Source organism: Alligator sinensis, unplaced genomic scaffold (assembly GCF_000455745.1).
Source record: "Alligator sinensis unplaced genomic scaffold, ASM45574v1 scaffold1012_1, whole genome shotgun sequence".
Classification (NCBI taxonomy): domain Eukaryota; kingdom Metazoa; phylum Chordata; order Crocodylia; family Alligatoridae; genus Alligator; species Alligator sinensis.
The window spans coordinates 489,014-501,934 of record NW_005842104.1 but is presented as its reverse complement, the minus strand read 5'-3'; the positions used below and the strand labels follow the sequence as shown (position 1 = coordinate 501,934).

The 12,921-nt window shown below is 40.7% G+C and overlaps 1 protein-coding gene across 3 annotated transcripts in view; it reads right to left on the bottom strand.

The window, feature by feature from the left end:
- GCLC (glutamate-cysteine ligase catalytic subunit) overlaps window positions 1-12,921 on the bottom strand; it is a 47,937-nt gene that overhangs the window by 11,555 nt on the left and 23,461 nt on the right. For all 3 annotated transcript variants that reach the window (XM_025205129.1, XM_025205131.1, XM_025205130.1), the window contains exons 2-8: window positions 11,404-11,516; window positions 8,944-9,126; window positions 6,388-6,501; window positions 4,213-4,271; window positions 3,981-4,117; window positions 1,288-1,362; window positions 283-399 (exon numbers count right to left, since the gene is read on the bottom strand). In XM_025205129.1, the coding sequence (XP_025060914.1) occupies window positions 283-399; window positions 1,288-1,362; window positions 3,981-4,117; window positions 4,213-4,271; window positions 6,388-6,501; window positions 8,944-9,126; window positions 11,404-11,507 (789 nt within the window). In that variant the 5' untranslated portion in view covers window positions 11,508-11,516. The remainder of the gene's footprint in view (window positions 1-282; window positions 400-1,287; window positions 1,363-3,980; window positions 4,118-4,212; window positions 4,272-6,387; window positions 6,502-8,943; window positions 9,127-11,403; window positions 11,517-12,921) is intronic.

The window sequence follows — 12,921 nt, the reverse complement described above, 5'->3', positions numbered from 1 at the left end:
TAGGGAAAGGGAAGAGGAGTCAGAGAAGTTTTCAGGAAGTTGTGAATGAATGAAAGCGGAGTTTAAATAGAATCCCTAACATATGACTATAGCATCTCCACTAAAAGCAGTATGACTGGGGAGAACATCAGGCCTCCAGAAGCATTTACTACAAAGACAATATTCTCCAGCGGTCAAAGAATGACAAAACTAAAATAAGAGAATGATAATAACATTTTCATTCTTCCAAGGGACTGATGACAGCATAAGGAAGTACAAATGCTAACTTAGCCCACCACTTGCCTCCAACCCTCTCTCCTCTCGTGTTCGATCATCTACGGATGCAGAGATTACTCCCCAGCGACAATCAATATCTGACACATAGCCTCTGTAGAACGGAGATGCAGCACTTAATGCCATCTAAAATAAAACCAAGTCAGAGATGAGATCACAGTATAAACCCAAGTGACTAATACCAATGCTATGCAATTTCACAGACAGTTTACTTCTGGACCAGCTACATTCCTCTGGATACCTCTATCTTTATGAGCAATAAGAAATGTATTGTGTAGCCAGACTAACTATTTGCAGTGGAGGGAGTAGGTAAGAATGGGAAATTTATCAGGTGAATAAAGAGATGACTTAAACTATTATTCTACTCGTCTTCTACTGAGGCAGTAGAACACTGCCCTTCCTTATTGGTATCCAGCTAGTATTTGATGTTCTTCTTCAAGTCTGTCCAATTTATAAGCCTATGAAAAATAATCTAATCTCGTTTGCCTATAATTCACTTTAAAAACAGAGGCTACAAGTCCTAAATTCCAGGACTTCTGAAAACAATGCCTATAAGCTTTTCAGTTGCTCATTTTCCCAAATGCCCTTGTTACTTCCTTGCCATGTTATGCCTAAACTGCGATTATAAACTCTAGCCTTCTGTCTACTGGGGCCTCTCTCAGCACAAACATTTCTGGTATCAATAGAATCCTAGTTTGTTTGTTATTAAATAAAAAAGTCACTACTATTCCTTCCATGGTCTACTCAGTACTTGGCATTTGAATTAAGTGAGTCTTCTACATATTGCAAGATATTATGTAACGAGTGCTCAGACAAGCAGATTTCTCTGGAAGTTCCTCAAATCATTCCAACAAGAATAAATTTTATGGGTGTGACAATTCACTGAAACACATTGCTGAAAAAGATGCCTTTACCCAATGGACTAAGCTGTCAACATGTTAAGCTGCTGTCCTCTGTGGGGTTTTTTCTTTAATATAGTAAACAACAGGACTTAGTGAAAACTATACTACTCACCACAATGGGACAGATTGTAGCTAGCTGATCATAAAGATATCTTGCTTCAGAAATGCTGCAAGCCTGGAATGTTACCTGTTAGAAGAAGCAGGATTATTATTGTTTGAAGACTCACTGTTCCAGACATTAAATGATTTATTTGAATCGATGGTATTGTAAAAGGCACTTGCATTGACTATTTTAACTTGTTCAGGAAATGAGAACACTCAATTCTTGCTACCAGGAGTAACCACACCACAAATCTCTTCCCATTACTTCAATGTTCAGTAAAAATTTTAAGGCTGCAGTATAAAGGCACTCTTCAGATGCTGAGATGAGAGTTCAAACAATCAGCCAGAAGCAAGAAAAACCAAGAACTTAATATCTCTAACAACAATAATAATAACAGGCCTTCAGGAAATATGCCAGGAGTCAACTGTCTTGAAGCAATGCAGCCTGAGAGGATTTACAGATATAGCATTTTCTTGACTCTACAGGTAAACCCACTTTTAACTAAACTTTTAATCCTAGATGCCTCAGTTGCCTCCAGCCAACTGCAAAATAAATGAATGCTCTGGTGAAAATTCAAGTTTGGAACTAGTCTACACGTGAAAAAGAAATGATCAGACCTGAAAGTTAGTAATTGAGAACAAAAGTCTGCTGAAGTAGTATTTGTTTTCAGCTCCCAAATCTAAAGGTAAAAAACAGTGCTCTTCTGATTTAATCCAAATCAAATGAAATCTGGGGTTTAACTCACTCCTGGATTATCCTTGTTTCTAGCCAAGGGATCCCTAAAAGTGGAAAACTGTAACACTTCATACCTCTAAGGGCAGTTACATAGAACTGAATCTCCCGCCTGGCTTATGCACTGGCAAGGGCAATGAGGTAATTACACATGGACAATTCACACTTCCCGACTTGATGTGACAATTATGTAGGAACTGGCAAAAATAGGCTATACATTTATTGAACCAAAGTCCTGGCTTTGAAGTGTGGGGGTTAAGCTTATATCTTTGTATATTAAGCATTTCCCAGATAATAGGCTTAATTTATTTTCTACATTCCATTACGTCAATGGTTAACACCTAAAGTCTTAATTCCAGGTTGTTTACAACATCTATCATAGTTGTATCATCATTCAGTCTCTCTTAAGCAATGTTCATAGTATATAGTGTGGGAAAAACTGACTAGGAAGACACTGAATATTAACTAACTTGCAGTCATACAATAATAGCTAGTTATATAAAATCCTATTTACAGTATGCTGTGTAATTACTCATCTGTTGCTTTTCATCATCATTAAATACAAAGACAGATGAAACGAAAAACGTTCGTATTTTTCAAAAGTTAGCATTGTGTTTACATGTTTAACAGTGTAAAAATAAGCCTGAATGCTTGGAATCTCCCTAGATGCATTTGTAGTGCACTTCCTTCCTATTAATGTGTTTACCTTGCTGTCTGTGAGACTATTTTATTAATTAATTAAGTCCTTTAAATCAAAGGTGGTTTGAAATTGGTTAGTTTTTACAAGTGCTGCATATGCTGAATGCTGAGAAACAAGAGAATTTTACTTAATTCTACTTAATTCTCTTAATTCTACTACCTACTTAATTCCTGGAGAATTTTACTTAATTCCAGAAGCATAGCTCTTCCTAGTTACCAAGAAAGCAGCAACAGTAAAAACAGAATGTAACATAAAAAGTCAAACCCACAGGCACCAAGTCAGCAGTTGTTTGTGCTAAGTTAATTCATTAGACAAACATTCCAAGAGAACCAAATTAAGGGTATCAAAACACTCTATAATATCAGGTGTACTATTTTATCCTAAGGGAGAAAAAAAAAGTTGGTAAACAGAAGGAATGGATAGGAAGTATGAAGGAGAACAGTAAGTGAAAGCAAAAAAGTGTATTTTCTTACTCAAAGATTTGTCTTACAGTAGTAAACAATGGGACCTCTGTGGATTAGTTAGGAGGATTATGTAATTAAGGAAGAAAAAGCATCTTGCTGCATATCTAAAAATATCTAGGAAGAAAAAGGAAAAGAGTTGGTGCCAATTTTTTCAATTATATGTTGGAATAAACAGATCATGTTATTTATCCAATTAAATATCGTCATGGGCAAATCTTCAGGAAGTTCCAGCTGGCATTCCTCGTCCTTACTGCGTCTGATCTCCGCAGAATGGAGCCACTAACAGAATTCCACTCTTAGGTGAGGAAAACTGACCTGCACTTATTTCCAAATGTCTGGCCAGCTGTAAGCTGAAGTGAAATGTGACCTAAGTCTTTCCACCAATCTGAAAGGGGTCCTCTGCCCTGAACTGCACATCTTCCAACTTAAAAATGGTGAGAATCCCAAACAGGGTCATATGAAAGAAACTTATCTCAAGCCTCAAGTCAAGCAAATGACTGTTTCCTTTATTAATGAAGTCCAAAAGCAGGCAATAGCATCAATTTGAAACAGCCTATTGTTTTTGCAAGCAGAAGTTGCTAAATATTGACAAATCAAAGTTATATTAGGATATAAGCAGAAAAAATGAATCATAAACAAACTGCGAAACCATTTTCAAGAAAGCAGGACAGTGTGCAAAATAAAAGTTTGTTTAAACAAAGACGTAGCTTAAGCACAAATCATTTTAAGGAGTATGTCTATAAATGAGCAATTTATGGCAAAAATCTACATTATTTTATTACATTTTGAACTCGGATACAATTTACCTGAAGGCAGCAGTTGCCCATTCCAAAACCCATGGCATCCATGTATATATGGTCTGGTTTAGCTGCTTTAGCTGCTTCGCCATCATCATTGGGAAATATTTCAGTGAATGGTGATGGTGTGTTCTTGTCTTTAAATACTGAGTAAAAAATACATGTACTCAATAAATATATACTCAATAAATAGTATGCCACACTGAACAATTAATTGAAGAAAAGCACCGAGTCTACTCACTTGGTACATTTATCACTACTTTCTCTCCTCTCCGGTGTCGAATGTTTCTTGTCAGTGTACTAAAACAGAAAGAGTTTAGCTGAAACATTTTCTCAGAGAAGCTTCTTAGTGTTTAAGCATTTGGCTTCTCATTAATTTTTCAAGTCTTGTTATACCAACACTCCCTTGCATTATGTGCATTTTCTGTATAACTACATATTCTACCAGTTGGAGAATTAATTTCCCTCCCCTCAAGTGAGTTCAATCCTATTTTTGTGGTATCAGCATATAACATAGATATCATAAAAAAGAATTAAGAGGCCTATGACATACAAAAATCAGGCAAAGAAAAGTGGTTTTTGATTTGGAGTGGTTTTCCTGAGGTTAAATCTTATGATCAAAAAACCTCTATACAGCTCCACAAAATTAAGAACTACATGCACAAACAGACCAACTCCATACTCTAGATATATTCCAGGGTGCTGTGATATTCCCAGAACAATGCAGATTGGGAGACCAGTAAGGAGCAGTCCGAGGGCTGTGGCAGGTGGGGCCATTGTAACTCTTATAAAAAAAAAGAAGTCATTTTAAGAAAGGTACTGAATGCTGTTAGCCTGAGGCCCCCCCTACACATGCAAGTAAAGACATGATGGGATCTAACGTGTGATCCCACAATCACAGGACTCCCTGTGCTGCTGGGACCAAGGGTCCTGTGACAGAGAACCCTAACCGCGTCACAAGGAAGAAGGTGCGCCCCTATAAGGCCAGAACCTTCTGGGCACGGAGGGCTGGTGAGGAAGGAAGCTGAAGGGGAAGCAGTGCCCCTGAGAGCTCCAGGAAGAAGTTTGGGGAGCAGTTCGTGGCAGAAAGGGGCAAGCTACAGAAGCCCCTGTGAGATGACGACTGCATCCAACCAGGACTGTAGCCGGCGGTGCGGAGCCGAGACTCAAAGAGAGTTCATGTAAGCTGACCCGCTGTGCTGATTGAGCACGTGCAGTTATTATTGTTTTATTTTTTTTTGTGACTATTGAATAACACCAGAGGTTTGGGTGAGGCTATTAGGGGATGGAGGAGGCCTCATTTTTGGGGACCCACTCTGGAGTGGGAGCCCCAGCACCAGTAAGGGCGCAGCTTTTGGGGGGCACAGACCCCAGTGCCAATGAGGGCGCAGCTTTTTTGAGGGGCACAGCCCCAGCACCAGTGAGGGCGCAGAGTGAGATGGGGCCACGGAGAGCCCGAGTACCAGTAAGGGCACAGTTTGGGATGACACAAACCCCGGCACTCAAGGGACGATCTTAAAAAGGTCAGGGAGGCCTGCTGCACCTTGGGGTGCAGGTATATATTTTTGTTTGGACTGGTGGGGTCGCACCCTGGTTTTGAACTTGCGGCCCCCTTGCTGTGGGGCCGGTGCCTGTGCCTCTGGGCCCCACGGGGAGTGCCATGCTCCAGAAGGGAGCAGAAAAGGGAGCCCATGAGCCTCCAGGCACTGGAAGGAAAAGCTAGAGCCTCTGAGTCTAACGCTGTGTGGTGGGTTTGGACAGGGAGGCCTAGCTAGAGAAAAAGGGGCCAGGCCATCCTAGGAAAGACCCCAACATATCCAATATAACAGGCAGTCTCCCGCTCGCATAATAATTTCCATCAAGACATGGCAGACGAGACTAGGGTGGGACAGAAGGATTCCAAGAGGGCTCCAAGGGCGCCCCACATAAGACGCAGATGACCAGGAAGATGGTGCTGGGGAAGGTGACCTGTTACAGGTCCCTACAGTCTAGGCATGGTGCACCAGTAAGCTGTCAGCTGATGGAGCTCCCAGCTGCAGGGACAACCCTGCTACACATGCAAATAAAAGTTTGACAGCAGCCAGCTATAAAGTTAGTACACACTTCTGAGCCAGTTGGAACTTTATGGTGCTAGTTACTTTGCACGTGTAGCTGGTCTTAAGGCAATTGTGCAATTAACCTATTAACCTGTGACACGTAGAAAAGTTTGTTCATGACAGATTTCACTATATAAAAGTTGCTGGAATTTTGCAGTTTACCTTTCTTAAGGGTCTCTTTAGATATGTAATGATACATACTTATGGTTATCTATGTCTTTGTGCTAAAAATATAACACTTGAATAATTGATGTCCGAGTCCCAGTAAGAAATGCATACTAAAAGATATTCAACAACCTGCCTTTTCTAAATGGTCTTACCTAAATCTAGGATGTTTGTTGATGGCTTCATCTGGAAAGAACAGAGACTTTGATACTCCTCCTTCTACTGGTGTTGGCTCATGTTCTGGTAGGGTGAATCCTGGACACCCTAGCCTGTATGATAAATATGAATAAAACTTAACATGAACGTGGAAAAAGATTTTAAACGATCAAATAGCTTATGGCTAGGCTAGGCTAGGCCTTTAGTAGATAAAAGAATTGGGCAGAGTTAAATAAAATACATATTTTATTCACTTTATGTATTTTAATATGCTTCTCAGCTTGTTACCCAAGTCCTGATAGTCACTATAACAGGCTTAGATCACTCACTGTTGAAAGCCAGTATCTGGCAACCTTTGCCACGGTTTTATACTTTTATTAAGATAGGTGGTACTTCATGCTGCTGGGCACTAATGCTGACATGTTAAGCAAAAACAATGACTAAAGGAAACTTTAGGGAATACTAGTTCTCGCATAGGTCTGACCACATATTAGCAGTAGGGGTGAACTCTTAACAGTTTTTTGGGCCAGTACCAATGGCCAATTATTAACAAGCCATAATTGACCAATACCGAACTAATTGCCAATCAGCAGCCCAGCAGCGTCCAAGTCTGCTGGGGGGGAGGGGGAAGGGGCAGGAAAGGGACATGGGTGTGGAGGGTGAAGAGATTGAGACCCCCACGGTGAGGGAGTGGGACTGGGGTGAGGTGGGGCGCAGGCTTATCCAGAGAGTACAGGGGTGGAGGGGGCTCCTGCTGCTGTGTGCAAGCCGGGGGAAGGAATGGGGCGGGGGGGAAGCCATGTACCCTGCCTCCCTCCCCAGATCTGTGTGTGGGGCTCGGGTGGGCTGCTGCTGCACACTTGGGGCCAGGGGCTGTGTCAGCTTCTTCCATCTGGGCCATATAATATGAAAACGGTTTTAGAAAATGAAACAACTGCATGCCTCTGTAGGGAATCCTATTCGTCATATTAGTGCTACTATAAAAAAACAAAACTAATCACACACACTCCTTACCTAGTGACATGTAGAAGTTATCCTATGTGTACATTTGCTAAGTACGCTCTTGGACACTAGCTTGTCAAGAACTGAAGTACAATTAAAAAGTCACACCAGTGAAGATGGAGGCAGTGAGTGTGTTTAACTTCCCAGCTCCACATGTTGCAGATGATAGTTATTTAGAACAAACCCATATGCTGTGAAAAGAAAATCTGGCTACATGCAAATACAAGCAAACTGCTCAACATACCTCAAGATACTTAAAAACAATTAGATTTAGCAGAGGTATGGCATTGAGCCCTGCAGCTGCATTTTACAGGCTGCTCTGTTTGATAAAAAGGTAACATTTAATACTATTGTTATGTAACTACTCAAAGTCTGTTTGACTAGGCAAACTCAAAAACTGATCTCCAGCTGTGAAAGCAGTGAAGTGTGATAACCCAGTGACCCTGGTACTGGCTAGGGTTCAGGAGACTTTTGCTCTATTTCCAGTTTGGCCAATGAAATGCTCCAAGACCTTCAGTAAATTATAACCTCTCTATCAGAAAGTAAAGTATGTGTTTGTTAAATGGGTACAGCAATGCTTCTCAGTTTTTAAGTTGCTACCTTACAAGCCAGATAGACAAGCTAAACTGGAACTGTGCTGGAATTCTCCCTGTTCTACTATACACTAGCTTCTTTATTACGGGAAAATAAATCCTAGCATATTTTTCATCTAGTGCTTGACAGGATACATTAAACTAGAGAACATATTAACAAATCTTCCTGCATGATCATAATCTGTCTGCGATATATCACATGGTGTTATTTCTCCTGGTTGATAATAAACTGATATTCTAGTTAGGCTTAATCTTTGTTGAATATTTTATTTTTTCTACAATTATTCAACAGAAAAAGGACAGAAGGATCCCACAAGTCCCTAACAAGTTATGTCAGCACATCCCAATTCTGTGCTCTTGCAAAATTCTTGTTTTCAAAGCTTCCCAAATCTTTCTGTGAAATCCAAACTCAACAAAAAAATCATCCAAAGAAGCTCTCTTTTCTGCATGTATTTTGATCAAATAATTAGTTTTATTAATAAAAAACAGAGTGGGGAAAAAATTAAAAAGGAGAATCCTGAAAGAGTTTTATCTATAGTGCCATGTTAATTGAAGAGTATACACTACACTCCAGGTTGTGCATGTATGTGCTCATACATTCATTCATGCATGTATGTATATTTAATAGTTTAGTCTTCACTGAAGTACAAAGCTATCAGCGAATGCTTAGAAATGCCTGGAAATTTTAAAGATGATACACAAACCATAACAGCAGCAGGAAAAGGCTTCTGTAAAGAAAACATGTACAGATTCAAATCTTTACATGAATGTTTTATGTGATCTAGTCATACAATTCAGCTGCACTGACTGACCAATTCATGTAACAAGCAGAACACAGAAAATGCCAAAAGTTCAAATCCAAGGAGAAATCACGCACATGACAAATATCTTTAGGTTTGATGAGGACATTCAGCACACCCTTGTTATACAAGCATGACTCAGACAAACGCATGGTCTAACCTTGGAAAGGATGTTACAGTGCAAACAGCCTCATTTTCTTTCAGTACAGAAGCAGCTTCCAGTCGTCGTTTCCTCATGTTGTCTTGTACAGTGTTGAATTCAGACATTGTTCCTCCATACGGCTGCCCAGGTGTCCCTTCAATCATATACCTTCCATACTCTGGTCGCCAGAGTGTTGGGTGGCTTTAATAAAAGGACAGCCTAGTTTAAATATTTATGTAACTGCAAAAGAGATGGATTAGTATGTATAAATTATAGAAATAACAAGAAGGAATGGTCATGTACCTCCAAAGTTTACTAAATTTTAAATGTACAATAGAATTAGAAACTCCAGAGTATCCTTCTTGTAGTGTGTGAAAGGTAAATGCTACATTCTCAAGACTTTGTGATTGCAACTAAGTTTTATTCTAGGCAGAGCTGGCAGTGCTGCTAATAGATAAAGCTACCTAATATTTTCTATCACGAGACCCTATTAGTAACTTATTATTTTGGCAAACTTGAATCACTCAGGCTGAAATTTTGCATGTGATGCATCTGTTTCAGGGATGTGTGGCTGATTTTGTAGCTATGCTGTTTCTAGCTGGAATCAAGTTGGCTCTGGCTTTGCAATTCACACAGTGCATCCTACAGACCTACCCTTATGGATGAATCTTGCCAATGACCCAACTAGAGATCTACACGAGCAGCTGCGGGGGGCTAGGGGGAGGAGGGGAGGCTTGCATGTGCTTGTTTTAATTAGGAATCTATATTCAAAAGCTATGTTAAAAGACTACTTAGGCTGTAAATAGAAGCACTAAAAAATTTGTGTGCGCCATTATTCAGGTTGTCTGTGTAAGCTTTCTTTGTCTCTCTTATACACAAGCACTATGACAGTTTTTGTTATGTTATCACCTGCTGTTCTTCTCCCCTGCTTCTTTCATAGAATGGGTAGTCATTCAATATTTCTTTGTACCCTTACTAACCGTAAGGCAGGGGTGGGTAAAATGCCGCCTGTGGGCCAGATATGGCCCACCAGGCCATTCCATCCGACCTGCAGGGCCCCTAACAATTTAGAAAATTAATATTTATCTGCCCCTGGCTGCCTGTCATGCGGCCATCAATGGCTTGCCAACACACAGTAAACGGCCCTCCGCCCAAAATAATTGCCCACCCCTGCCATAAGGCTTCACTTCGTATGACAGAAAGGGAAATCAGTTAGATACTTTTCCAGGGGAAGGCCAAAACTGCCAAGAACATCCTCTAATTTGGAGATTCTACTTGAATCATTTAAAGCTTTATTTTTTAGAGTGCTAAACATGCAATGATACTTTTTATCCAGCTACTACAGCTGTAGCTTAGATTTCTCATCTAAACACCCAGAAAACAAGTAACTGCAAATTTGCAAATAGTGGCCAAAAGTGAACGTTTCAGTTTTAAGTGACTTGCCATGCATCATACAGGAAGAGACTGAATCCAGTTCTCCAGGACTGATGATTCCTAGGGACAAATCTTAACTACATAATTCTGATTTATCCCCAGAGCACCGAGTCAGAAGTCCGGTGATCATGTAGTTAACTAAACTATTGCATTAATGCTTATGGCACAAGGAGGTGCAAATTAAGAAAGCAGAGACGACCTTAAATCTGCATTTCCTGAAGGCATGTTTTAAGGCAGCTCAGAAGCCTACATGGCAGATCCAGGATTGTGGGAAGGGGTCTCTTCACCATACATGTGCCATACAGTTACACTCCCCCCCACTGTGATCCTGGATGCCAAAGAGCTCTCTGAGCTCATCAGCTGGTTGGTGCAGGCTCTGGCTGGAGTTGCTACTTTCGCAGGGCTCTGCAGCCTAGAGGGTGAGCACCATTCCTGATAATGCTTCTCACCTTTCCTCTCTCCCCCTATGCCTGAATTCAGCAGCAGAAGAAACAAGACAGGATGAGCAGTGGCAGAGCTCAGCCCCATTTTTCATGCAGCTCAGGAGCCCTGGGTATAAGACACCACAGTTACTCATCCCCTATTTTTCCCCTACCACTGTAGTCTGGGGTGCAGGGGGCAAAAAGGGTACAGGAAGTAAGGGTGAACAGCAGTGACACACTGCACAGGCTCCAGAGCTGCGTACAGCAGGGGCTCCAGCCAGATCCCATGCCAAATCAGCAGGTAAACTCAGAGCTCCCCACATGTGCAGAGCTCCCAGCCAGAGCAGAAGCTCGGAAAGCTCAGTAGGCATATAGCACACAGCCAAAGGGGAGTGGAGGGGCTTGCAACTACACTGCCATATACTCTTGCCCTGTTTTAGACCATCCTGAAAGCAGCGTTTACTGAAATTCCATCTCCATGAAGGCTGGAATATAGAAACATTCAAAAACATAGCTGTGCCATTCAATTTGATTAAATGCAGATTTGAAGGGTAAGCCACTGTAAGGAAATTCAGTTCTGTGTAACACTAAGCGTGAGGGATGGAAGGAAACTGCTACTTACTTGGGGTTAATCCTTTCCCCCTTCTCTTGCAGAGTATGAAGAACGTCTTCTCCACTTAGCAACAAACGCACTTTCTTATTTTCATGATCAAAAGCTACCAACATATATTCCACCTATTGTAAATAATGGAGGGAAAAAACATTTATACTTTCTGAACATTTTTAGAAAGTGCTTAAAAAAGAGAGGAAGTGTCACGTGCTAATCAATGGGATCCCTGGAATTCTGCAGATTACATATTTCTTTTATATTTAATGATTACCAACTAGGAATGCGGTAAAAGATACTGTAGACAGAAATGATTAACAATTATTTTCCACGATTAAATTTCTTAGCTTTTTACCTGTCACTGACTTTGGGAGTCCTGGGTATTCTAAACAGACCCATAAAGAAATAATTAAAAAAAAGGGAAAATCTCATGAAGGAAGGTCCTTCCTTCCTAAACATTGTCTTAACACCATTTGGAGGTTCTCTGGTTTCTGGCATATCAAAGAGATTTGCATTAAGTTTTCAGACTAATTGTTAGTAGTTTTTATGGACTTGTACTTCTTAGTTCTTGTTTGACAAATATTTTAATGCAGGGGCAGAGATTGTTTCTTTTTTTATTATTTCTTTATGGGTCTGTTTAGAATACCCAGGACTCCCAATGTCAGCAAGCAAGCCCCAACATACGACAATTACTTGAATAGGCAATTTAAGACTGATATCATAAAGTAGAGCTGTCCAACTAGTAGCCTGAGAGGGGCCGCACGCACCACACAAGCCCCAGCAGCTGCCTGTCCTGTTGGCACTGCCAAGGGAGGGTGGAAAGCTGCCTCCACAGCATTCTGCGCGTGTGGTATGTGACTTGAGGGCTGCATACTAGTGCTGTGTGTGGCCCCTGGCTGTATGAAATTTGGACAGGCCTGTTTTAAAGAACTATTTTTACAAACTGAAAAGTCCAAGGTTATGGGAAATAGCAGCAGGCCAGCTTGGAAAAGCATTACCAGCTGTTCTATAGGGAAAAAGCTAAAGGAAAATTGGTTTCCAGTACAGTTTGCTAAAATGAGTCAAGCTTAGGATATCTAAATGTCAAGTGCCTTTTGGGACCATCTGAAAACTGTAATGCCAACACAACCCCCATCTGGATATTGTAAGATTTTAACACTCAATTATCAGCTTGATTCTGTTACACGAAATGCATTTTGAGGGGGTGGGAGAGAAGAAAAAAAAATTAATTATGGACTTTTCTGAATCAGGAAATAGAACATTATCTCTGGAAAGGACAGTTAAATACAATACTTCAAGACCATTTTTCAAAAGTTGTTTCCCCCCCAGTCTTTTCCCCACAAGACTTAAGAGTTAGAAAATCCCAAATAGACCCACAGCAATACTGTATTCCTATAAATAGTACCCCCCCCCTTTTTTTTTTTTTTTTGAGGATCTTGAAGCATGGGCTCTTGCTTTTGACTGACACAGAGAATGGAAACATGAACATTGAACCATAATTAGAATTCTGAAGGGCACTAAACGCAGTAACAC